Genomic DNA, 27,665 nt, shown 5'->3' on the forward strand with positions numbered 1-27,665 from the left:
ATCTTAAAGTCCAACAGTCTCACATGACAATCTAGGTAGAGGGTATTATCTTTGATTCCCACAGGCCTTGAAGATGTAGAAGTTAGGCCAGTGGAAGGGAGACTGCAGAAGCAATAAATCAAAGACAAGTTGGAACAAGAAGTGGTTACTTCACCACTGAGTCGTACACCAAGTACAGCAGAAGAAGTGGCAAATTACATGTACAGCGTCTGGTTTGTTTGAAGGAAGAGAAGTTAAAGGATTTGAAAGAAAAATCCTAAATATAACAGGGTAAAGAGCAGATTAGAGCAGCTTCACCTCCTCCACTCTGTACAAGACACCTGCCTGTTCTGAAACAGAATGGAGTGCTTCTATGTCTCCTTATCATGCTCCTATATCTCCGTGCAGAGATAATAATACTCAGCCCACCTGAGGTAACCGAAAGTTTCTTAAACCTTAACTTTGTATTCTCCTACTTCAGCTTTGAGATGCACCATTGGTGAGTTATGATACACAGCAAACCCAGCAATTCATGTTACAGAAAAAGCTTTAAACCCCTCCTCCCTCAAAGTAATTCTTCCAAAGATATCATGTTAATCATGTGGACATTAAGCTTCCAATGCTAGTTAACTCCAAAGAGTTGGAAGGTAGGTCAGTTTATTTATTTTTAATGATCATGATAGAATCTTTAATTCTGATCCATGTAATTCAAGACAGTATTTTCCTGTGGAGAAAACAGGGTTGGCACAGTGAAGCTTTTCTCTAAACCCAGCATGATACATTTCCAAATGACAGTGGAAGCTTTTCAGGGGATCATTGTCCCTACTGAGCATGGACTTATGTGCCATCCCAAACAAGGACAGATGAAATCATATGCTTACAGGTTCAGGAGCCACGACATGCAGTGTCAAACCTAATGAATGCCCTGGGCACTTCTGTTATAGTAGCAATAGTCTTAGGGTGAGAAATACACTGCTTCATTACACGGTCATTTACCAAACTGCCAGTTCAGATGGACAAAATGACATTACTGATTCTTTTAATACTGTAGGTTTTGCGTCAAGAATATTTGAATCTTTCTACTTAAGTTAGTTAACTTTTCATTATAGGGGAGACAGGTAAGATTACTTAATTTATGTAATTTTTTTATCCAACTCAGTTTGCACTGTTCAATTCAAATAAGCAAGAAGAGCCCTAGCATTAGGAGGAAATCCTTCACCATGAGAGTGGAGAGGCACTGGCACAGGTTGCCCAGGGAAGCTGTGGCTGCCCCATCCCTGGAGGTGTTCAAGGCCAGGTTGGATGGGGCCTTGGGCAGCCTGATCCAGTGGGAGGTGTCCCTGCTCATAGCAGAGGGGTTGGAATTATGTGACCTTTAAGGTCCCTTCCAACTCAAACCATTCTATGATTCTATGATCAAAAATATTATGGCCACGAATGCAATCTAAAAGCAATACAAAACTATCTTTTTTAAACGGAAGATCTAAATTTATGGCTTGTTAGACAAATCTGGGGTAAACAGTTTCTCTAAATGAGACAATGAAAATTACCTAAATTTTGTAGATTCTTCCGGTCTCCTTATCCAGGTACAGTTCTGGAGTTTTGTGACAATGTGAAGATAATAATCTTCTGAATATCTAAAAAAAAGGCAACAACATCAAACACGAGAATATATACGTATGTATATTTAGAAACAGTCTCTCAAACATTGAAATTATGCATGTATTAATAATAATGTGCATGGTGCATACATAATAGATTGTTTTTAGAACTCTGTGACCTATTTTATTTTTTTAATTTATAACAGTACTAGCCTCATTTAATTAGCATGACCTATTAAACATTGCTTCTTAATAGGGATGTCCTAAGGAACTTCTCAGAAACTTTCAAAAGTACACTGGTTTCAAACTTAAATATTTGACCATAAATATCCTGAAGTTATAAGAAATCATCTGAAGTGCAAAAGTAAAAACAATTACAAAAGATCTTTCACATATTTGATTTTAAACTTCAAAAATGTTTAAAAATGTGGCTCTTGTGAACCAAGATGAAACATTACACCTCTTATGCCTTTTTTTTTTTTCATTTACCTTATAGAGTCCCCAAAGCTCAATTCAATCATCTAAGACCATAGACCAATATTTACAGATTGCTTCAAACTATGTCTCAAATAAAACAATTCATTGTTTTACATCACCAGCACTTTGGTTACATTGATACGTGCAATGAAAGAGCTTTCTGCTCCTTTAAAACATTTTCAAGAGGTTTAAATTTGTGCATATGTGAAATAGTTCAGAACACACAAGTCGAAAAAATGGAAACATTTCTTCCCTCATAGGTTCAAAGTTAACACTTCTCCCATCTGTGTTGTATTCTAATATAGTTTTTTTTAAAACTGTAACTCTGGTTTATAAGGAGGACTGGGGGAATGGGAAGGAGAGATGTTACGGATGCCATGACTACAAAGTCTGTGGGACACATCTCCAGAAAAGATCTGCCTTGTATTATTTTAGCAAAAATGGCTTAGCACTGGCCCCAAACCAAATGATCGTGAGTTTATTTAAGCTGGAACTTAGAATTGTGCATTTTTAACAGTTTTACAAGAACTGGGAGGGCAAAAACCCCACTGGCTTTTAAATGGAGCATAAAAATTGATAAAAAGGAACATAAAACAGACTGTGGTGGCTTGCAACAGCAAAGGTCAAGAAGCCAAAAGCTTCCTTCTCTCTCGGTGTTCAATACGCTTTCAGTACCACAGCTTTATGGTAAACATTTGGAAAAAACAGACCTTTCTTGTTTGCCTCTTAAAAAAGTACTGCAAATGCTGAAGTTAACTCGTTTATCTACCCTTGAGTAAAATCATGTTTCATTTCCAAATGGAAAAAGAATGAAACTCCTTAGAGGAATTCTGCATTGGAATTGATATTTGGCTTAAGTCTGTACCTGTCACAATATGTACGATTTTGATTCTGGACACTTAGCAAACTCCTAAAGGAACTAGATGATTTTGACTAAACTGATTCTACTGAGCCCTTGTACAACTCAAGAGAGCAGGAATTAATGGGCAGAAGCGGGAGAAGAGCAAAATAAGTTTCATTTTAACTGTGCTGACCTGACCTAATGCAGTACATTCTTCCTCCTCCCAGTCCACCTCCACATGTGTTCTCTCCCTATGCCATCACTGGTACTTACCGGACTCTGCCTCTGTTTTGGTTTTGTTAGCTTTTTCCGCTGTCAAATGGCTTCATAAACCACTTTAATTCACTACCGTGGCAAAAAAGAGTAGCCCAGAAAGAAAAAAAAAAAATTGCGTACACATTTTACTCTTTTTTAGTGTGTTAAAGCAAATCAGGAAAGATTCCATCGAACACCACAGCCAGTATAAGAAAGAAGTAATGGGAGAAGAGAAACTGGGAAAAGGGCCTTACTAGTTTGGCAGCTGCCTGCTGGTGTGTTGTATTGGCAGCGCTGGAACTGCAGACAGAGAAAATGGAACTATTTTGTTGCTGAAGCTGCTACCTAAATTGGCTCACGGTGGGGTCAGACAAGTGTCAGTACCAGCAATGGGCAGGACAAGGAGTGCATGTTTGGGAGGATGGGATAGAAGCACAGGACCAAAATAGCCTATGCTGATGTTGAATCACTTACCTAGTTTTATTCCCTAAGGCTAAACAATAAATAACTCTTACTGCTGGGATCTACAGAAAAATTCCAAAAATTAATAGGATTACAGGGCATGAAGAGTTATTTAGGCTATCATTATCTAGGAGAAAAAAAGTATAGAAAAAGCAAATTCTCGCCTAAAGACATTGATAAGATGAAGAGAGTCAGAAATGAAAAAAATTACCATGGGCTCAGAAAGAAATCATATGGACTAACAAGTTATTAGGAAGTTACAGGGAAACATCTGGTAAAGAGAAAAATCAAAGCACCATCCATAATGCTAGTTCTGAAGCCTCATGAGAAACACAGGCACTAGCTGTCAGAAACTGTAAGGACCTACATGTAACAGAAGCTGCACCTAGGGTAAAATCACCAACTTTAATGCGAGAACACTGCTGCCTTTCCACTGCTCTCTACTCGCTGGAATTGCTCTTGCTTGGAGGTGTCTAAGCTCACCAGCTCTCCTAAGAAAAGTACCACTTACAGGTTCATACAAGGCAGAACACCACCTCTGCATCCAGTTTTGCTCCTTCTTGACCTACAAAGAGACTACGGACTGCCAGAATACATCTTTGACAGCACTGGGACAGCATTGCAAGCGGCGGAGACAACCCAGAAGCATGTTCTGGGGGACAGGAGCTCCTGACTGTGGCAGCTCTGCAAGGCAGCCACCATATCTGCTCACACCGATATAAAACTTCTGTGAAATGAACTCTACTTGAATATAGACAATATTCCCAAATATTAATTCTCAAAGTGAATCTCTACCTGGGTTTACAGCCCAGAAAGCTTTGTGTTCCTCTCAGAAAGCTTATTTTAGCATTTCCTGCTTTAAAGGAGCCTCAGGGAGTCAATCCTTGAATGAAAGCAGTCCAGAAGGCCATCAGAATATCATTTCATAGCTCTGCTGTAACCCAGACAGTCCCCTTCTCCACTGTTCCATTTTAAAGTGCTGAGACAATACATATATCTCCACTGGCACCCAGGAGCTTACAGCACATATTCACTGATGCTAAAAGGGTTTTAGTATTAAGATTAAAAATGCTCAGGTAAATTGAACCATAAAAATACGTGGACAAGACAATAATTACACTGCTGAGAATAGTGAATGAAACATGTTTTGTCCTGTTTTTGTCTGTGACCTGCGCCACAATCATTATAATAACTTGCTGTTGCAGAAAACTCGCTCATACTGTCTGAGCTTTGCTGACAAATAACACCTGGAAGGTTTTCTTTGCCTACAATACTTGTCAGGTACACAGTGACCTTCTGCATTAACTGCGGTGGCTAAGGTGGAATTATTATGCACAATCAAGGCACTGACAAAGTATAAGGATCTTTTAATTTTTGGTGTATATCTAAAAGACAACAGTAAGGACTGAAGTGTTGAGACAGGAGGAAGACAACAGGTAAAATGTCATAACAGAAAGACAGATGCAGCCTACTGTTCACACGCTAAAACTATACACGTACCTGGAAAAAAGCTATTTGAATTCGAAGGAAAATCAAGCAGCAAGAGTAAAAAAAAAAAGCATATCTTCTTTCTGGGCAGCTTATGTTAATGAAGGAAATAAATAAACCCAAAAACAACAGCAAGAAACACAAGAGAAGGAGGATCCCTTTTGCCTTTGGACACTTTAACACTGCCAAAACAACTATCAGTTTTTAAAGCCCTCAGGACAGTGTGCATGGGGCTTGCACTAGAATAAAAATGGAAAACTGCCAGCAAAACTCAGCATTTCAGGCTCTTTATCACCACCAGCACATACCTGCTATAATAACAACTTCCCACTTACATAGCATTTTTTACTATCAAGTCATTTCACAAGCTTTAAACTAGTAATTTTTTTCCCTTCCTGCCAACTTCAGAGACAAGAGTGTCCAGAACGACCCTGAAAGTCTCAGACTGCAATATAAAGCATTTATATACCTTGCCTGTGGACCACACCTTGAAAAACCAACAAATATCCTTCCAGCTCCACTCTGTGAAGGGCAACATGTTGCAATATTCATGGCACAAAGCAACCTCTTCCTTCTTTGTTCCAAGCATCAGTTTCTCTTCCTACCTTCCCAATTCACCTTCTGTCTCACTAAACAGTGCAGTTCCTTTCTCTCTAACCATGGAATAAAGGTTTCTCAATTCCTAAAGCTCTTACAATCTCAGCTGCAAAACATTCTACATATGAAGTGCACGTCTGCAATCCTGCAGCCAGTATAACTTTGTAAAACATGGGATAAATAACAGTATTTCTACTGGTGCAACTGGATTTGGGAGGCAATACAGTGCCTGGTTGTCCTTCTCTTAGCGTAAATCACTCAGTTGTTTGGTTAAATCTTTGACTTCTGCTTGCCTCTCACTAGCAGTGCATCAGTAACATAGCGGTCTACTACTTTTCAAAAGAGTAAAAACCTCAATGATAGCATTGCCAGCGAGGTGGAATATTGATGGGAGAAGGGGTTATAGAGGAGAAAAAAAAAAAAAGAATTAAAAGAGTAAAGACAGAATGCTGGGAAAGTGGTGACTTAAAAATAGGTGAGAGATCTTAAAACACAAAGAAAAAGTGAAGAGGCTGCAGAAGACAGAAGTTTTAAAATTATGATTTAGTGTTCTTTCTGTGTTAAGGAAAAATCTGACTTCTCCAGTCCTTTGAAGGGGGAAAGGCACATAATTACTTTTAGGAGAGCTTTTGTTTCTCATTCCATTTCTCGAAAGCAACGGGGCACTTCTCCCATTTTTACTTGAGCGAGTGGCAAGAAATTTGAGCAGGGCTGTATCAAATATTTTTTTCCATGACAGGAAAAGACAGAGCACCAAGTTGAAACCCAACATTAATTTGGGGTGTTTTTAGAATGTATCTAAAATTGAATAGTTAGTTTCCTGAGGACTAGTTATTAGAATGAGTGCAATTAATTAGCAAGTTTTTATACAAGTACATTTCCATGCCTACTCTTGTGAATATGCTGAAAAGGATCCATTAACTGAGGTTGCTCATAGCAGGAGTGTTCACCAATCGGGACAAAGACATTCAAGAATGAAATCATACCTCACAGATTCTGCTCTACCTTTTTGTGCATATCTAGGAATAAAATATTGCTACCTGGCAAGGAAAAATCCTGATGATTTACATTGTGAAAATAAAAAAATAAAATCCAATCTTGAATAAATCTAATACATGTGAAAGAAAAAAATGCAGGCAATGATTGGTTGAACAATTTCAGTTTCATTTTGCATAGCTCCACATTAATATCATGAAGAATTATGTAAAAGAGGACAGTCTTTTACTCTTCTATTTAAAACAAACACAGCAGAAAGCAGAGCAAACACCTACCTTTTCTTCTTGATAGATGATGACAAAACGTTGTCCTGAATTGCCTTACATTTTGAAGCCTGTTCAAACTGGTAAATCCCATTTCTATGAACAGTTGTTCTGTTTTACAGGGGGAGAAAAAAGCAACAAACTTTAAAAGAGAGAATATATTCTGACAATGCTGTCACATTTACTTTGTTATGACAATAGATTAATAACAGTTGATTTAGCTGAAAACATTACAAAAGAAATCTTATTGACTTCTACTGTGAAGTTCTTGTGTAAAAGGGGAGTTTGTTGCTTCTGACTATAAAATAATTGATCCTTTAATGCAACCCTATTTCATAGTCTGAATTATATTTTCTGCTTTAGACTGTAATCAGAAAATGTAATTTAAAAAAAAAAATGGAAATGGGAAGCCTCTTGAACACTACGTTGTGAAGATTCACCAGCAAAATATTTAGCAGATGTGATTTCCTAACATGCAATATTCAGAACCAATATAAAATGTACAGGAAACACCACAGGTGGAGTGGATCTTTTTACTTGGACCTTAACTTCTTGACTTCAACTTAACGCTTCCTCTCTGGTTTATTCCTTATTTGCACAGTAAGAATAAATATTTGTAAAAGGAACCAAGACAAGTGCCAGACGGTGATCTTTAATTCCTGTTGTCTTACTTTCACCGAACTCCTATGTGGTCCTCTTGCTCTCACAGTCCTCAGTGGACAATTGAGCTGTGAATCAGTAAATGACTGGGATAACAAGGTCCTATTCCGTTCACTATAGTTCACTTTGTATCTAGATTCAATCCCATACAACCACTCTTCTCCATCATCAACTTTCTGCTGGATGTATTGTCATTTATCACTACATTATTTTCCTCCAGCATTCTTATTTCCCTAATGCTCCTCACCATCTTTGCCTCCTCTTGGCCCATTCTTTTTGGGTTATTTCAACTGATTCTCTACTTACGAAGCACTTGGTCACTGCAACCTATTTGTGCAAATCAGAACTAGAAATACAGAAGACAGATGCTATGTCATTTGCTCCTGGGTGTGAGCTGCAGCAGTGAACAGAACCCGTGCTGTTCTTGGACACACAGAACAACCACGGCACCTCTGTGCAGAAGCACAAAGAGAAGGGATCTTCCTGCTTTGCACTCAATGCGCTCTGCTTCTGAGCCATCATTCCTTTTACTAACAAGTACCAAAACTTCATTACCTTTACCTGTTAAAACATGGCGGCCACTTATCGACAAGATTTCTGACAAGCTGATTTTTTAAGCTCTTACTTGGGAAAGACGCTGTTTCAAGTCACAGAATCACAGAGCGGCTGAGGTTGAAAGGCACCTCTAGAGGCCATCCGGTCCAACCCCCTGCTCCAGCAGGGCCACCCAAAGCCTGCTTGTGCCTACTGCCCCCGGTCCTGTCACTGGGCATCACTGAGAAGAACCAGGCTCCATCTCCTTTACTCCCTCCCTTCGGGTGTACATGGATAAGGTCTCCCTGAGCCTTTCCTTCTTAAACAACTTAAATCTTAAATGAGAAATCATCTGACTGAAGAAGAAAGAGCAGAATAAAAGCTTGTTTATTTTGCTACTAAACTGACTAGCATGTTGATAGCTATGAGAGGGGAGGAAAAGGAACAAAGCACCTTTCCTTCTCTTTCCATTGCTCACGAATTTTCCAGTGAATCAGTCACTCGATAAGAGCAATTCAACCAGCATGTTAAACGCAGAGGAGAAAGAGCAACGCTCCCCCTTTTTTTTCCCACCAGCAGGAACTTCTTCCCAGTATCTACTCAGTGCCCCTAAGGAAGTGTGACGTCTGCATGCCCCTTGTTGAGGGCAATGGCAAGGCAACAAAACATAAACCTCTGTCCTTTCAATTCTGCAGTGAGTTTAATAGACGGTAACAGCCGGCACTACCTGCTGAGAGCTCCTTGGCTGATTTTGCATAAAGCTCCTTATCTAATTCTTTTTCAAGAAGCAATGTAGAAAAGTGAGGGCAGAAGGCTCTCGCAGCGTGCAGTTCAGACCAAACAGTTCAGTGGATCTTACGTCGTAAGTGCTGGTAAATATTCTGCCTATACCATTTACACACACATTTATTGCAGCTTGGTCTGAGTGGTTCTGTCTACTCTGAAGAATCAGGGAGGACCTTTCACAAAAGAACCCAACACCAGTTCCCAAACAAATTTTGTTAGCACTAAATCATGTTTTCTCTCCCTTCTCCGACTCAGTAAGCTCAAATGATTCTTCTGCAGCTGCAGCTTAAACTAGGAAAAATGGCTACAGGCAAAGCTTAGCTGTATAAACAGCACCTTAAAAAAAGAACTATTGATATCATAAGCCAAGTGCATATTACTGCTGCAAGTCTTTTATTACAACTGAAAATCAAGATGCTGGATACTGACTTGAGAAGAGGCCCCATCTGTTCTGAGCCACAGCTGGCCAGAGGAGGCCTCCTCTAACACACTCACCCTACCAGGGAGACCAACTCCGAGCACTCAGGCTTGATCAGCTCCCTGCAAAGTGCATTTGCAGGAGTCATCAAAGAACCAACGTTCTTTCACAAGTAGGTTTCAACTCTGTACAGAGAATCATTACAAGGTCCTTACAGCCTCCTATTAATTTATGTCCTGAGATCAGTGGAGGCAGTGAATAAATATTCTCTCAACCAAACACAAGCTTTACTCAGACTTCCAGTCTTTTTAAATTCGTAGCAGTTAAGATCAACTGAAGCAAGTTGCCTCATTTTTTAATAGGCAATTGCTTTTTTATGCACACATTTTCAGACTTGAAGAATTCAAAAAAGGAAGCCAGATAAAAGAGAATGAGCAAAATAAAAGTCTGCTCTGTTTTGTCATTAAATTCTGACAATCACTTTTACAGCCATCAAGGGGAGAAAAAAAACCCCAAACCCAGTCTTTCTTTTCCTTTCCATGACACATTTAATGATTGGTGAAAATGGCAAACTGTGGGGAAAATCAGACATGAATTTTAATCAAATTCTTCATATAATGCAGGTACAAGATAGATCACTAAATGCTTCTTCCATGGTTTTACTACACAAAATTTACTCACCACTCATTGTATGGTACAAAAAGATACAAAAATAAAACAATTTATTTGCAAGACATGCAAAAAAAATTCTTTTTCCTGTAAAAGTTAAATTCCCAAATTTCTGTTTTGCCATCAGAGTGGCCTCTGCTTCACAGGAGTGAATGATTTTTGCATTCAGACAAACAGGGATGTGCAAGGGGCAGTCCAGACTTCTACTACATTATTCATTGCAGAGCTGCAAAGGCATCAGACTCAGATTAGATTTCTGATCACTTAGGACAATTACACTAGGCAACATTTATCACTAAATGAATTTACCTGACCTAGTGAATGACAGGTTTTGTTCAATACTTAGAATCACACTAAAACTTCTGCAATGAAATCGGGTAACATGCCTAACAACACAGATATCAGGCTGCATTTAACTAATCTTGAAAACTCTTAAGCTAGATGAGAACTTGAAGTGGGAACCATGTGACATTCTGTTGGCTTGAACTCACAAAACTGATGAAACAGGAAAATTTCTGCTTCATGTCCCTTAGAGTTTAGATATTCTCAAAGCCAATCTCACTGGACAAAATCTGTAGAACAGTGGGGTTTTTTTTTTTCAGTCATATATGAACAGCTTGAGGACCACATACTTCTTATGGTAATTCTAGGAACTCAGAAAGTACACCATCTGTACATTAATAAATCCACAGTAGATTAAGACCATGTGCCACATTTATCAGCACGTTCCCATTTTATATCTTGCTCTCAGGAAGTCATCAGTTCCTTGAACTGTAAAATTCTTTATAGAGATTGCATCTACCTTTAGAATATGAAATCGGTAGGGAAAGTTCATGGCCCTTTTTCCCCCTTTCGCTGCACCTGTAGCACTCAGTCCTGAGGCTATGGAGAGCCTTAGTGCAGGGAATCACTGGACAGACAGATAACTCAGTTAACAGGGAGTTCTGGGGGAGCAGTGGTACAAGGAGGAGAAGAAAAGGGCAGCTCTTTAGAAAGAAAACCAAACTCAACCCCAAACAGTCATCAGAGTAGAAAAATGGAGGGACATAAGGTGGATGAAAAGGGGTTAGGGAGGGCTACCAAATGAGAAAAGGAAATACAATGCTGTGAATTGTACTGAGACATAAAGACACGCCCAAGACAGAAAGGACAGTTTTCCAAGATTCCCACAAAATCAGCTGGAAACAACTGAAAGAATGTGGGGTGACATTTTCAAAAGAGTTCAGAACTGGACTGTCTGGCAGCACTGAAAGCAACAAGACATTCACCTCTAATTTCAGCAGAGGTTAAGTCCACACCGAACATAAGGAAAAATTCCAGCGATTGGCTTTATTCAATCCATGCCTAGCAGAACTGGTTGTTGCACTTTTTCCCTAGCTTTCTGTTCTTCTCTGCCTGAAGCTGTACAGGAACACTGAACCCTGTTCCAGCTGAGCATCTCCAGTAAAACCTGAAAAGTCCTGCCTGCAAAGCTGCACGTTTATATCCTTCTACCAAACTGGCACTGAACTACACTATCCAGATTGTGAATACCTTCTGTCTTAATCTCTCCTTCAAAAAGACTCATTTATATTTGAATGTCCTAGTCTATTATTTGAATATTATCAAAAATCTGTAATCCACACTTCCCTAGGAAGGGTACTGTTAACTGCTGTCTTTGACACTATTTCAAACGAATCAGATGATAAGAATATAGTGATGTTTGTAAGGTTCAAAACACTTTGATTAGTAAGACAATATACAATTTAAATGCTTCATGAGACAGACTATAAAAATAGCTTTATCAAACCACAAGAGTAAGACTTCGTTTTCTAACATTAATCACAGTAACTGTGAAATAGACTGATCCTACTATCCTTGTTCAAGTTCCCATAGAGTTTTTGCTTATCTAAGGAAGGCTAAATCAGGTCTTTAAGACAATTGCATTTTGGAAGCCCTTCTGATGCACTTACCAGTGTTATACCTAACATCAGATACTTTTCGTTCTTAAAATCCATCAACCGCATGACACACATGACAAGCAACATTCAAAGTCTCACAGTGGGTAAAGTGAAAAGAATAAGACACTTATATTAAAACGATGTTACTTTAGTACAGGACAGACAGAATGACAGAGCAGTTTCACTTGGACCAAGTAAACAGAAAGAGGCTGGAAAACCTTTCACCACTGTCAGAACATAAACGTGTCCTGGCAGCAGCTCTCAGCTGAACACCTATTCATTAAGACAGAGCTAATACATGAGGCATGTGTTAGAAATGCACTCCTAAGATATGTCTGCATGCATCAGTTGGGAACGAAGCAAAAAACCACCAAGAGAGCAGTAAAATTAGTGAAGTGGTTGCTAGTGCTGACTAATCTAAACTGTAGCAAATTATTTGTGCAACATACTAAGCTACTGTTCATAATTGTGGTAATAGTCTGTACCTTCTCCCCTTCTGCCTGCCAGAATGCAATATTTTGACAGGAGACAGAATGCACACGTCTCTGTAGCACATTTAATTAAATATAGCTGTTTATTCCTTAGGCTGCTATAAAGATCTGCTGCTGAGAAAGGAATTGGAGAAACCAACACTCAGAAACACTGTAATAATACTAACTTGTTTACTCATAGCTCCTCAATCACTTCCTCCCACTGCTCAGTTACCCCAACAGCCTCTACACTATGCTTGCCTTGGACCTGCAAAGACAGAGAGTAAGTTAGAGAAATAGTAAGTGAATGCCTCAAAATGGGTGATGCAAACAGGATAACAGAGTAGTGGTAGTCCGTTCTTTAAGGTACTGTTGCCTTGTAATTACTTCCATATGAAGTATATCATGTTTGAGAAAACTATTTTCACTTCCCTTGTAGGAGCTCGCATTATTTACTTACTATGTCTTTCCTGAGCAGTACAAAAAGAGCTAGAATTCCTCTTCAACTTTAACACAGCACACCCCAGGCCTCATAACAAAGAAAAGATTACCCGACTCCTCTTATCATTGTCACCTTCCCCTGATAAGCACTAGCATTACTGAATCCTCCGTTTTGCTATTAATGCTGTGACTACCCAAACAAATATGCAGGCACAAACACCGGTGGGGACAGAGGAAGGGAGTACCAAGGGTCTAAAGGTGGGACAAGTGCAGGACTACTGCTTTTGGTTGTATTATTGGCTTAAGCAAGTTTAAGCTGTAATTGCAGTTACAGCTTAGGAACTGAGAAGATGGTATGAAGCATAGACTTGAGAATTTGTCAGAGAACCATAGTGTTGCAGTGTAAATGATACTGGTTCCATTAATAAATCTGGGGGCTACTATAGAAATCTTACTAAAAAAGGCCTTTCTTTTAAGTAAGAAATGCTACTTACAGGCAGGATAAGCTGTGAAAAAAACCCAAGGCAAAAACTGTAAGTCACACTGCAGAGGCAGTCACATTGTTCAAGTTATCTAACATTTAACAAGAAAAAGCAGTAAGAAATGTCCTGTAAGAGACAAAATGTGTCTTCAAGGTTATTTACTAAGACACAGATCTTCAGAGAACTTTAGGTGCCTAGTCACTATCTAATTAAACATTGCTGTGCATAATAGCTGCCTAAATATCTATGACAGTCTAAACCAATCCCGTTTTTCATCCTTTCATCCTTCAGTTTCATCCTTTTAAAAGAATTACTCAAAGTAAAAGAACAGATTAGCTTTCAATATTGCAAAGCAACAGAATAATAGGGCCTTAGAGAGTCTTCAGAGATGTCTAGTTACAAATAGGCTTCCAATAGCAAAGGAAATCATGATAAGAAGATAGATTAGCTTGTGATTCTGAAGGTTGTCTAGATTGCTTATACTTAAGAGTTCAAGAAGGATAATACCCAGTTGTTTGGGGTTTGGGTTTTTTTCCCCCTTTCCTGGATCCTCCCACCAAACTTGGTGAGAAAATTTTAGCTTTCTAGAAAAATGCATCAAGCTGACAAGAGATCAGAGTCTAACCTAACATCCGTACACATCCTCTCTTACGCAAGAAAGGACATTGCTGTCAGCAACACAGCAATGCTTTTCAAAATGTCAGGGTACTTTAGTAAACCCATAGTTCAAGAAGTCTGCACCAAGATTGTTCTTAGTTTAATGCATCAACATGCTAACCTAACCTCATCTGATTCAAAAATTCACTAAATTCATTCAACCTATTTCAACGAGGGATTCTTCTGTCCTTTTGCTATACTCGTGGATACTAAAGCAAAACCCCACTGCAAACTGGAATCTAATTTCTATTAACCAAACCATCCAACTCCATCACTGAGAGATTGGTCTGCATCTCCTGAATGAGTCCAGATGCTCTCTGGATCAAAACTCTCCAGCATGGCCCTCAGCCAGACCCAGTCCAGCTGCTGCCTGGATCAAACCCCTCCAGTATGGCTCTCTGCCCACTCCAGCTGCTCTCTGCATTAAGTAACAGCTCCTGGTCAATCCAGCAGCTCTTGCTCGTTTCTCATACACCAAAAATGCACCAGAAGCTCCTGTCAGGACGGCTTACTGAGGTTAGTCACTCAGGTGAGAAAGCACATCCTCTCATGGATTCAGCCCGCAAGCCATCCCTCTGAAGACACTAAAGTTATAGGAACTAGAGTGAAACGAAATTTTTCTTTATGAAGCAATTTACTTGTCACGCTTTTGCAGCCATGGAGTCACAAAGAAATACAATTTCAGGTTGATCAAAACCAGCTCCGAATTGGTGCCAAAATCTTCCAAGTAGATTAAGGAAAAAGGTATTTAAAATCTCATGCTCACTTGCCTTCTTACAGGGACTAAAAACTGACCCATACATGCCATGGATTTTCATCCCTCTCCAGTATAGGTTGCTTCCACTTTCTTTGCTCCAGTTGTAAGCGGTACTAACAGCAGATGGGAAGCAGTGAACTGACTCTGTTCTCTGAAGTGCTCTCTGCCAGCATTTGTAGTCAGTTTGACTCCACGGTTTAGCACACAGAGCTGAGTGGAAGGAGACTGCAGCTCGGAAACTAGCAGCAAAAAGGAAGTGTATGATAAGACAGGGCAGCGGGAAACCACAGGGATAAGACAAAGCAGTAGAAAGGAGAACAGAGTGACAACCACAAAAAAACAAAGCAGAACACAGTACGTATTGCAAAACTAGTGAATTTTAAGGAGTGGAAAAGAAGGGGGGAAAGAGCAGAAAGGGAAAAAACAAGCACAGGAAAGGAGCAGGCTAGAAGCACACAACAGCAGTTCAAATTCTACAAATGCTCCTGTTCCTTTTGTTTCATTCTGATTTTCAAAGATGTTATAAACTTACAGTTTGTGAAAGTTCCAAATTTTGAGGCAGGGAGCACAAGAGTCTTTGATTGGAAACACATAAGAAACCTACTGTTAGGGTACCTGGCAATGATTACAATAACTAACATCGCTTGCATTCACTTAGGGAAAGCATGTGTTCTTTCAACCTCAAATTCAGCTGCATTGGGTAAAATGGTGGCCTCAGTGAGGTGAACTACATTGTCACCATTGACTTCAACATAACCAGGGCATCACAGTTCCCATTAAAACCCCAATTCCCAAGTTCTTTCTAATCTTTATTATGTTTCTGATCATAATATATGTTCACAATTCATAATCATTGGAACTGCAATGCTAATGAGGCCATATAAAGTAAAAGAGAATAGCAAAAATATCTGCCAACTACTTTTTCCTCAGTAAATCCCATGCATGGATTACACCACCCTCTTCTGCACTGTTAGTTTTCCTACAGCGTGTGAAGACTCAAGAGCATGAAAACACAGTCATTAATATTGAAGCCTGCACGTAAGACACGACTTGTTTCACAGCTAATTTTACCGTTTTCATGTTGAACTTCGCAGTATAAAGTAACAGGCTGTAAAGATCGACACTCTCCAAAAGATCAAGACATGGGATCGGGCAAGAGGGCTTCTGTGAGGCGAGACGCTACACAACGTGAAAAATCATTCGTATGTCTTGCCTTCAGTCTATAAATTCTAAAGGAGAAGCCTGTACTTTCAACTAAAAACACGTTAGAAAAACAACGTTACCCGTCTCCAGCTCCACCTTTCTGGAGAGAAGATTAAAAAATACCCGGAAAGTGCCATTCCGCAAAAGCACTCTTGTATCCTACGATAACAGAAGCCCTACACACAACATCCCACCGGGCTCAAAACGCAGGGCGGAGGGGCAGCCGTCATTCAGAGGGCCTACAAGCAATTTACTCCAGTTAAAGCGAATCTTCCTGCCCTGGGTCTGTGCCGCTCGCTCTGCCTGAGCTGCCCGTGCAGAGGGAGGATCGCGGCGGGGACGGCGCGGAGCCCCCGAGGGACGCGCACCCGGTACCTGTTCTCGCCCCGGGCGAGGGACGGCGGCGGCGACCGGAGGGCTCGCACCACTTTCGGCGTGACGGCAGCCGCTCCCGCGCCCTCCTCCTCCTCCCAGCCCCTGGCGAGCGAGACGGGGAAAAAAAGTTGTCAGACGCGGGGATTCAGCATCGCCGATCGCCTCGCCGTTCTCACGGGGCGCCGAGCCCCGCATCCCCATCCGCATCCCGCAGCCCCATCCCCATCCCGCATCCCCATCCGCATCCCGCACCCCGCACCCCCGTACCTGTGGCCGAGGGGCTGCTGGCCGCCCCGGCGCAGGAGGCAGCCGCCCAGCAGCAGGCTGCCCAGCGCGGCGGCCAAGCCGACCAGAGCCCGCATGGTGCGCTCGGCGGCGGCTGCGGCCGCCCCATAGCATATAAGGGAGGCTGCGGGGAGGGGGAGCGGCCGCGGCAGCCACAGGGTCCCGCAGCCCCGCCCCTCGCCGCCTGCCCGCGCCGGGGACATCGAGGGGTCTTGGAGGGACCCCGAGGGGCTGCGAGGGGCTTCGCCGCTGTCCGAGCCGTGCCGGGCTTCCCCGAGCGGCCCGCCCTGCCCGCACCCGCTCCGGCAGCGCTTCGCCTTATCTATAAACATCACCCCGTGTTTGCTTTCTTTCGTGGTTTTGTTTGTTTATTTTTTTCCTTTTCGTTACAAAACGCATTGACAGTGGTTGTGGTGAAAGAGATATTTCTGTAGTAACTTTGCATCTTTTTACCTAATTGTGCGCTCGGTGTTTTCAGCCATTGCTATGAGAAATCTCGTAAGGCAACAAGATGCCATTAATTAGGCGCCCTTTATTAAGAGTGGGTCGCAGAGACGCTGTACCTCGCGGCAGACTGTCAGCCGTGAGGCAGCTAACGCGCTGCCGTTGGAGATTCATCCTTATCCTTCCTGTTCTCTGGATCTGCGAGTGTTCCCTCAAGCCTCTTCTTGTGTTCCCAAACAATGGCTGGAAAGCCTCAAAATAAGAGCTCTGCTGCAGCTGTACAAATGCAGCAGTAAGGGAGTTGGTGTTGTGACTGGGAAGTGCTTGGGTAGGACAGGGAGGAGCAGCGTGCCCGTGGGCCATCGGAGGAGCAGCGCAGCACCTGCTGCGATGGGGGACACCAGGAAACACCTCATCATTTCTTAAGGCATTTATTCTCCCACAGGTGAGCAGCGCTGTGCGGGCAGGTGGGAGGGAGCTGGAAGCAGCTGTGTGCTGGTGGCCCTGTGGGGTAGCAGGTATCGGACTGGCTCAGCGCACAGTCCCCGAGTCAGTGTAGCTCAGTCGTCCTCTTGGCTTTGAAGTACGTAGCTGTAATACAGAAACAAAGCCAGCATTAGGACTGAAGAAGTCCTGAAGAAGTGTGCTGTTTTGACATTGTAATAAATCATAAATGTCTCAAACACGGAGGTGTTTCATCTCCACTTCCAACAAACTTACTTCGACTTCAGGCCTGTCCTGTAAATCCAGTTCATGTGGAATATGGACACGTAAAGGCCAACAGTAAAGCTTTTCAAGGCATGCATACGTTTGCCGGTTAGCAGATACTAGAAATTTCAGTCCCACTGTTACCTCTGCAAAACTTGAGGGCTCCTGCTTACGTTAGTAGATATTATCAATTATTTCATAGATTACTTTATTGGTTTACTCTATGTAAAACAAATCTTTCATTTTAGAAAGTCTAGTAGTATCCTAATTCTGTGCTGAATGAAAGAAGAGTAAGAATTACAGTCCGGGAAACTTTTGGGCTTTTCCCCTTGCTGTTATTTCCCTCTGCAATACAGTTTTCCCATGGGTCCTGAAGTGTCACTGTCAGCTAATCCATGGGAAATTTAGTGATGTCAGTGAGGACATCGTATTTCAAGTTAGAGGCTTGTTGCCAACAACAGTCCATAATATCAGTAGAGATTTTTTTCCCAGATCAGAAGGTTAATCTTTGTGTCATATTAAAGTTCTTGCAAAGAAAATGGGAAGATTATAAACCATATCTGTTTAAATTAGACTTGGCACTTGGCGCTTGTTGTTTACCAACAGCTTTGCGAACATGTATTGATTGATTGTCACAGTATCTCTAGGTGTTACCAGCCTTAATTTCCTGGCAGAGCAGCTTAGTAGAGAGGTTAAGTGAATTGAGTAAAAGGTGATAGGAGAATCAATGGCAAATCAGGAGTCAAATTTAGGAATGCTGAATTCAAAGATGAAGTTTCTCTTGCATCATGTTGCTGTGCCAGAAGCAACATAGTATGTCAGGTAACATGATGTAGAGGGTCAAAATGATGAAAACACAGGTGCCGAAGGTGCTACACAGAAAAAGATAAAGGCTGAACAGCATACATGGAGACTATGTCTCATCTCGTCCTCCTCCTGACAGCTGGAAGCCGCTGCATCTTGGCACCGTCCCCCAGCCTCTGATTCCCATTAGCTTCTGAAGTCAGTGGGAACTGATAATTTCTGGCTTGTGCAGAAGGAAGAGATCACTAATCAGCCAAGCGGTGTCATGATGACTTTGTTGCTGACTTCCTACAACCCTACTTAGCTGCTAATTTGAAAAGTAAAATGTAGCCTTGGGTATCATCTGTGAACAGCTACTGCCCCCCAGGTCGACAGGACTGCATCCCTGAAAGGAGTCTGGTGGTGGTGCCTCCAGGGCTGTTGGTCACGTGGAGCTAGCTTAGCCTTCATTTTCCAGCAGCTAAATCATATTAAGAAGAAATTAATGTTCATCAAATGCTTTCCTAATGCTGTCTTCTCATCTAAGCAATGGCTGTTGTAGGGATATTATTTATTGTAAATAGGAGGGGAGATGACTGGTACAATTAGGAAGAAGAGAAAGGTACTAAAGATATTCAGTGAAACTGGATTCCCATGTGTCAAAGGACAGGAGTCCTCAGAGTAAGGTGTTGATAAGAGACTGCTATTTTGATATTTTTAGTGCAGTCATCAATGTGAGACATGTTAGCAATAAATAAATAAATAAATAAATAAACAAACAAATATCCAACACTCACAAACCTGAAACACATGTTTCAAACTGAGAGAAAGTCATGGGTTCATTTTGTTTCACAACTTATTCATTTATTTCCACCCACAGTTTTGGGCAACGTCATTTAAACAATGATAAACAGCAAGAGCTGAGGTGCTGTCTGCCAAACTCCAGGACATCAATTTGTCCAGATCATTTCACAGAAGAAAAATGGCAAAAAAATCTCTGTGTTCCTATACCCTTTGAAAAAAAAAAAAATAAAGTCAAAGCCAAAGAATTACCGTGTGTGGCCATTGCTGTTATGTGTTTTCAGTCTTGCTTAATGTTTTTCACTATATTTTTAGGATGGGATTTTGTGTCCAATTCCTGACAAATATGGCCTTATTAAAATAATAATGTAATAAATATTCAGTCAGCAGACAGTCCATTGAGGTCTGCATAAAACTAGCTGAAGTATTAGGTGTTGAAAAGCAGTTAGGTGTATCCCCGTTTTGAGATGTTCATCAGGTGTGCCAGTAATGACCCATTGAATAAGGCCCTCTTTACTTTTCAGAGAAGGTCAAGGTGAAAAAATTCAGGGCACGCAGAGATGTCTTCAAGATGCAGAGCATCTGTTACAATGTCACGCTTACAGTAGGACTTGTGCACAAAACTAATGATTTTTGCTGTTGTAAGCTGGCTATGATTTCTCAGGGTAATGTATTGTGTGCGCTTCACCAGATTCCTTTGTTTAGTTTAACTGAGTAACCAGCTTGTCTTTAGCAACCATGATCCTTCCCCATGGCAGATAAGCATTCATTGCCAAAAATGCATCTTATATAAGCAAACTTGAGGCCAATAACTACTGAAAATTTGTGCTCTACTGCCAACCACCGTGCAAGGCTTCACCCAGTTAAGGTCACTGCGGGCATTGAAGTGCCCATGACTGTAGTACAGTTCAGTGTGTGTGCTCTTCCAAAGGACGCTGATGGGAGGGAGCTGATGGGAGGGAAGAGGATTTGAATTCTAATTAGATTCAAAGGAGGATTTCAATGCAGAAATCCCCAAAAATTTGCAAGTTGTTCACCTGAAGTGAGATTTTTTTTTATTTCTGTTCCCTCTTCTTCCGAAGTGCTCCCAGCATGACTTCTGAACCTGACATTGTGAGAAAGGCCATCTTGGGACAGACTAGAACAGCGTGTTCTTCAGACAGTGCCCAGTGGCGGACTCCTAGGGAAGAGCTGTACAGTGACCCATCTCTAGGATCCTTTTTCAGCTTACAGCAATCAGTGGTTTGGGGACTTTTTGAACCACAGCTATCTGCAAGTTTCGTCTCCTTTCATGGATTTTTTTTTCTTTAATAATTGTGTCTAATTTCTTTATGAACATGTAAACTTTTGGCACCAACAGCAGTTTGTGTCAATGATTTCCATCCAAGCTGAAATTCTTCCCATTATCATCAGCCCCTAAACAATTTGCTAAGAAAGATCTCTGTTGTTATTTGGAAGTTTTGATCTCCTGTGCTAAAGGACATAAAGTGGTAAGTATTCTTTTGCAAAGAATTTTACCACACATTGCACAAATCAGCACTGCTGTTAATACAAATTCACAGCATCCTTTGATAGAATTCAGAGTGAGTTATTACCGAGCATACTGTGAATGCAAATTAAAAATAATGCACAACACTAAACCAAATCCTAATGGACCAATGGCACAATGTCAAATACAACAGGAACAAAGATTTTTAATGCTATTATTAAAACACCGAGCAAACAAACAAAGCGAGTAAATCAGCACTGACAAAAGCTGTTCAAGCAACACTTACTTGTCATAGATCAGTATGCAGACTGGTGGTAAAGCTCCCAGAAGTTCTTAAAATGCATGCATGGCTGAAGGGGGAATATGCCTCCAGGAATGTCACATAATGGAAGGGTTCTCATCAGGCATTGTGGTCAACGGTTGAGGTAGTTATGTCAAACTAAACATTTCTTTCCATCAGTAAGAATGGCACAGTGTCCAGCTGCTTATCTGTAGAAAAATCTGATTTGGGATCACGTGTTTGTTGAAGCACGCATAGAAAACACTCAGCAATGGAAATGAGGGGCCATAGTGGAGTTCAGAGTCATCCTTAATGACACCAGTGATGAGCTGTGGTGGTCACTCAGCATCATTTATGCTTATGGGAAATCAGAGCCACAATTTAGGAAAACAAATGCATGCATGATGTAAGCAAATAGCAGGGTTTACTTGGAAGAAGGGAAAAAAAAGGGGCGACTGTATGAGTGCCTAATCTCGAGATGGGAAGATTATTGAGTTTGATCCAGGATGACGGCCTGACAGCTCGGCTTCAAACTGGCTTTGTGAAATCACGGCACACTGAAAAAAAAGCAAGAGCCTTTTTTTTTTTCCCCCTGGTATTCTTACATTTTCTTTGTTGAAATTCACATAGAGTACAGTAAATAATAACATAAGGAATCATCATATGCTGATGTCTGGGGATAGACTACTCTGTTGGTGATAAAGAAAAGAACAGAAGTGATACAGTGCACCATAAACTTATGGGTTTGAGGGGTTTGGAGGAAGGGAGACAGGACCTTTGTCTTTAAACTAAGGAAAAAGCCATTAACTCCATGAAATAGCGTTAACAATTCAACTGTCCAGATTGCAGCCTCAAGGTGTTCTTGCATAAGACCAATTCTCCTGGTCTCTTCTTGCAGTAAAAACTTTTTAATACTCCATAGAAACATGTCTACTGCAAATCCCTCCTTTTCTAAGTGCCATCATCAAGTACTTTCGTTGTTTGCAGTGTTGTGAAATTAACGCTGGTGAGGCTGGGGTCCAAGGGAGGTGCCAGATGAGTGCAGGGATACCAGAGTCCTGCTGTGTGCAGTGGCCGAGAGAGAGGGACATGCGGATCCATGGTAGGGGCAGCCAGATGGGAGCTTGTGACTGTCAGATCCCCAGCTTAGAACAGAGTATCACTTGAGGGAGAGCCCATAAACCAGAAGTCACGGGACTGTGTAGGAAATGAATCATGAGGGTGCCTGAGGGTGAGGTAGCCAGCTCAGCAAGGTCCTTTAGCTCAGACACAGCTTTAAGCACATGAACATTTCTGTTAAATTGGGAACAAACTCATGATTCTGGTGAAACACCTGTCAAAAGTCCTCTGAAAGCTCCATGTGTCTCCACAGTGAAACATTAATGTTTATGCAGGGTAGGTGGCAAACCCGTGCAGTGATGGGGCAAAGCAAGACGGGCACCGAAGCTTCAGCACGCCTTGGGAAGAGAAATGACGTAGGAAATAAGCCATGCAAAAAGATACTTCTGAGCATCAGAGTAGCCTTCTTGTATTGGGAACCTTGGTGAAACCAACGGGGGGGGGGGGGGGGGGGGAGGAAGGAAATCTGAATGGTTCTTTATTGCTGTTTGTCTAATAGCACCTTGAGTCATCTATAAATTGGAATTGAAAAACCTTTCCCTCCAAACAGAAATAAGTCTGGACTATTGCAAGAGCTGGCAAGATATACAGGCATTTTGGAAGATTTATTATGAGCTCAGTTTGTCTCAAATGTCATTTTTTTCTCCATTCTGAAATAATTTCCTCTCTGAATGATACCAATTATAAACGAAAGTCCAAAACGGTCCAAACCACAGTGGGACTCGTGGGAACACTGGAGAGAGCCAGCTCAGTTGGTGCCTGAGCATCACTGTCCTGCTGCAAGTGGGAAAGACAGCAGCAGGAGTGGGACTGGGGTTGTACCTGGCAGCAGTGGGAAGCACAGCCCCTCTCCAGTGTCAGGAGCAGGCAAGAAGACTGAGCTATGTCCAGGGACTGTGAAAGGGTGCCAGCAGAGGCCAAAGGAGGGAGCTGGGGCTTTTTCCCTCTCCCAGCAGATGGTCACTTGGGCTCAGGTCTCTGTCTCACTGTCCTCTAAACATGCAGGGTTAGGTACAGTACTCCATCACTACAGTGAGATCCTTCGATATGTAAATATAATCTTACCTGTGATTCACGCATTAATTAAAAATAACAATTCTTTTAAATGTTAGCTTCTCCACTTCAGTAAATACGCTGATACCCTGTGCCTCGGTGATGGGTCTTGCTGATCATATTGCACTCCTGGCTCACTTTCATTAGGCTCTGCAAATATACTGCCATTCTCGCAAAATCTATGTGCTGGGTAAGCCAGAACCTCTTTTATGGTCCTCAGATAGCCACTTATGTATTTGTCTCCCTCTCAATTACTGTGCTTCCAGAGAAAGCACATTTTGGTTTATTATTACCCAGTGCTTTCAGTGGCCTAGCAGGAGAGAATTAAGGTCTATCAGAGGGGAAAAACAAATGTAGCTTAGGAAAACTGTCATCTGAACAGAAGGAGTCAATAAATATTTAGGATTATTTTCATATCAGGCGTTCAGTTCCTCACTCCCAGGTGAGACTTTCGGTGGCACATGCTCATTTTCTGCTTGCAGATTGATCAGCCTTAGTTTTAACCTTGAGGGTGGTAATACCCATGGTACTTATTTAGCGACCCACTGCGTGAGGCGCTGTTACAAATATCGCAAAATTAACAAGTCTGGTTAAACAGACTGAGCTTATAAATGTGTGGTTTACATGCAGCATTTCCAGGTCTTCTTTGTCCAACAGTCTTGGATCACCATCAGATCTGAAGGAATCTAAAAATGTATCAGTGTTTGGGAGGACTCAAGGGGGAGAGCAGGAGAGAGGGAGGGAGGATGCAGGCCCTGGCGCAGTGAGAGGATGCGTGGGGAGCCCAGGGGCTCACTGTGGGGGACAGAGCACTGGGACATGAGGGAGTGTGCAGCCCCAGGGGCAGAGAGGAGGGAAGATGAAGGCATTTTCAGCAGAAGGAATGCTGATGCTTAAAGTACCATTATCATATGCTGAGGAACCATGCATTTTAAATACTCGCATTTTAAATCCTTTGCCTTTAATTTCAGGTTTGCATATTGCATGAGTACGCATTTGACCAAATAGCTGAGTGTGTGTAAAAGGCGACTCTAAAGCAAGGAATCATCACTTGAAACCTGCAGCTGGAGAAAATGTATTCAGGCTTTCCAGATGTACTCAGGCGCAGCTTGGCTGTGCTTATGAGCAAACTGAGTACTTAACAAGTAAGCAATATGTGATTGTATCGATAACTGTCGGGTATGGTCAGGAAAAACTGAATCAACCCTGCTGACAGCTGACCAGAGGGTGATGCAGCCAGCAGCAAGGCAACACAGCAGCACCTCTCTGACCTGCCCCAAAACACTCTGCGCGGATCTCCCTTGGGGAGAGATGCTGCTTCAGCCTCTGCACCACTTATTACCTTCTTGTGTGACTCACTTTTCAGTAATAGTTTTTTAAAAAACACAAATAGATAGATAGATAGACAGACAGACAAATAAATATCTTTTCACCAGGGATGAGATTGAGACCACAAATTCAGTCTACATCAGAGGAGTTGGAACTCGTTCCCTTTCTCAGCCCTGGTGAACCAAATTGTCTGCAGTGAATTGCATGTTTTTAGTTCTGTGGCACTTTAGCTTCTAACGGACACATTGTGGCAGGTATCTGAAAGAGCTGATGCATGGGATATTTGCATGTAGCGTACTGAGCCCTGTGAAACAGGAACCTGTGGTCATCCTTGGGTCCATTTTGTGTTTGACCAGTGATGCACGTCAAGACCTGAAACAAGACCATCTCTGGAAATAAATAGGTGCCAAGTAATTAAAAATTGTGACATATTGATTTCTTTGTTCAGACACTGTACCCTTTGTAAAGCTACAACAGCTCTATAACTCAATGTTTTGCTCTTTAACGATTGGTCAGTAGCCTAGTTATAAACACTGTTTTACCATTCGCTGACATTTTGCATTTACTGAGCATGTATTTTATCCAGATTCATAAAGGCAGCTCAGGAAGTTTTTAATACACACAAAAAATACTTCAGACTAAACAAAAGGAAGAATGTGTGACTATGGGAGTACACTTCCAATATGTGGTAAGAAGCTGCTGCCAGATGCTTTGCAGGAAATTAGGGGAGGAGGCGCGAGCCAGGAAGCTGCGAATGGAGCATGGAGAAATGCACTGGTAAGGCACCAGTGCGAATCCATGCCCTGGACACCAGCTGGCTGAGATCTTGAGCTTGTGAAATGAGTGGCAGTGCTTTGAATTGCCCATTCGTCTCCCCAACAGAAGGCAACATCCTAATCACGTCCCAGCAGCTGTCAGAGGGGACAGCAGAGACGGGAGCCATGTCTTCCCCAGGCTCTGCATGAAGAAGCACTGAATGAGCTGTAGGGTGAACACATAAAGATTGGATCACTCTTGTTTTTTTCTGGCTGTAAAAAACAGGCTTTTTTTTTTCTTTTAGGCCATAGCATCTGCACTCCCAGGTCAAGGTAACATAACAAAAAAGGGACAGAACTCCCACTTTTACTGTACTGATCTATTCTGTAATCATAAGGTTAAGCCTGTGTAATATTTAGAAGTCTGTCGTAGATTCCTGATTCCATATTTAGTCACTTATCTTGTATTTAAGTACAGAGAACAAGTTTGGGAATCAAGTTATTATATATATACTTAGGAAACTAACTTCCCATTCCCACTTTGTTTTTAAATACCCTATGGTTACTGTGTGTTCCTAGGCAGGATGTAAAATGAATAAATTCTGTACAAATAAGCTGTTATTGCGAGTTACAGGTGCAAAAATTTCTAAAGACCTCTGCTTTTAAAAGGAGGCTGAAATTATATATTTTTCATGCAAAACTTTAACGTCATTAGACCTGGTTATTTAAAAGATCTTTAAAAATTAAAGACACAAAGTCTGCTTTTATGGGACATAACTGGGACACCATGGCTGGGTGTCATATGATCAGATACAGTAATTTAAAATATATACATCCACCTCTGAACCGTTCACCCTGGCTGCATTTATATTTAAAGGAAAGGTATTTACTTCTGGGCAAATATTTATCTCCTCCAAAAGTAAACGTATTTAAGCTCAGATTTCTTGCCGCACATATAAAAAGATCCCAGAGAGTCTGGTTCAGCTAAAGGTGAGATAAAGTCCTCCTGCCTGACAATGAGAGTATTTAGGGAAATTAAAAGCATCTGAAAATGCATTTTGTTCCCTTTACTCAAATGCACTCTGCTATGAGATGGTGGCTAGCTTTTAAATTGTTTTCTACATAGCCTGGTACACAACTTCTACTAAAGATGCAAGGTTGAATCAAGTCCCACTTTAACACAGACTAGGCTTCATAACTCTATGCTTTAATTGCGCATGCATATTTAATTATGTGAGACAAAAAATTCAAAGACTTGGTGCAGTGCATGCACTTATATTCTTATTGATCTGAGTTACGCTATCAATGGACACCCTGCTACATTCATGTTGCCTACGTCAATTTCTCTTAAAATGAGAGCCAAAATTTTCCTTTATCTTCCTTTCCCTCTTCATGTAGAAAATAGCTGCCACGCTCTCTCCCACATGACCCTCTGCCTTAGAGCACGGTGGGATTTTACAAGCATTTACCACTGAAATCACAGGGAATTTTGCTGTTGAAGTCTTTAGAGAGAGCAGAATTAATCAGTAGGAACTACTCAGGAAAATCCTGCCCCCACTTGAGTAACTCATCCATCATCTGTGGAGGGCATGGGACCCTGCACCTGCACAGCACCAGAGTGCAGAGCACCACCAGGCTTGTTGATCAGGTGGGTTCATGTTGAGATGGTCACACAGCGTGTGCTCGCGTTGGCAATTCTATTACCAAAAGCTCATTTTCCTCAAAGTTATCCTTCCTCCAGTTATCAGAGGCTTGGAAAGAATACTGGGTTAAATTTTCATTTACGTTTACAAGAAAAAGCAAAGGATTTAATGAAAGGCTCTGTGCTGTAGTGTTCCAGAAAACTGAGAGAAGCGTGGATCAGTGAACTCACATTCTGTCAGGCTGAGCATGCTCCTTCAAGAAAACAAGCTGCCAGAGGTTTTATTCTACTGAGCCATAAATGTGCAAGGTGATTATAGCAGATAAAGCCCACAAACAGAGATCACGGGCCAGGGCACAAAGAGTGCCGAGATCTGGAAAGTGTGATGAGTGCAGCGGTAGCCTGGCCACACACAAGGACTTCCCGGGTGGCATTGCAGCTGGAAACTGAACAAAGAGGAGCTAAACTTCTTCAAAAGGGGGCTGGCAGCCGTGTAAAAAACCACTTAAACTGAAAAAAAAAAAAAAAAAAAGATGAAAGATTGCAATTCCCGAAATGGACAGTAAAAGCAAACTGTGGCTAGAAAGCTGTTTCTAAACCCTCCTGTGAACCTGTTTCAAGAACTT

The 27,665-nt window shown here is 41.6% G+C and overlaps 1 protein-coding gene and 1 long non-coding RNA gene across 3 annotated transcripts in view; both read right to left on the reverse strand.

The window, feature by feature from the left end:
* The window catches only part of ST8SIA6 (ST8 alpha-N-acetyl-neuraminide alpha-2,8-sialyltransferase 6), a 41,981-nt gene extending 25,195 nt beyond the window's left edge, over positions 1–16,786 (reverse strand). Inside the window, exons 1-4 of one of the 2 annotated variants that reach the window (XM_054059346.1) lie at positions 16,619–16,784; positions 16,352–16,453; positions 6,972–7,070; positions 1,530–1,616 (exon numbers count right to left, since the gene is read on the reverse strand). In XM_054059346.1, coding sequence (XP_053915321.1) covers positions 1,530–1,616; positions 6,972–7,070; positions 16,352–16,453; positions 16,619–16,713 — 383 coding nt within the window. In that variant the 5' untranslated portion in view covers positions 16,714–16,784. Of the gene's footprint in view, positions 1–1,529; positions 1,617–6,971; positions 7,071–16,351; positions 16,454–16,618 lie in introns of both variants that reach the window. The other variant, XM_054059347.1, reaches the window with a different exon arrangement.
* Positions 16,787–16,976: 190 nt separating this feature from the next.
* The window catches only part of LOC128851322 (uncharacterized), a 34,446-nt gene continuing 23,757 nt past the window's right edge, over positions 16,977–27,665 (reverse strand). Inside the window, exons 2-3 of the long non-coding RNA XR_008448662.1 lie at positions 19,373–27,549; positions 16,977–17,671 (exon numbers count right to left, since the gene is read on the reverse strand). This is a non-coding gene — a long non-coding RNA (uncharacterized LOC128851322). The remainder of the gene's footprint in view (positions 17,672–19,372; positions 27,550–27,665) is intronic.

Source organism: Cuculus canorus, chromosome 2 (genome assembly GCF_017976375.1).
Source record: "Cuculus canorus isolate bCucCan1 chromosome 2, bCucCan1.pri, whole genome shotgun sequence".
Lineage (NCBI taxonomy): Eukaryota > Metazoa > Chordata > Aves > Cuculiformes > Cuculidae > Cuculus > Cuculus canorus.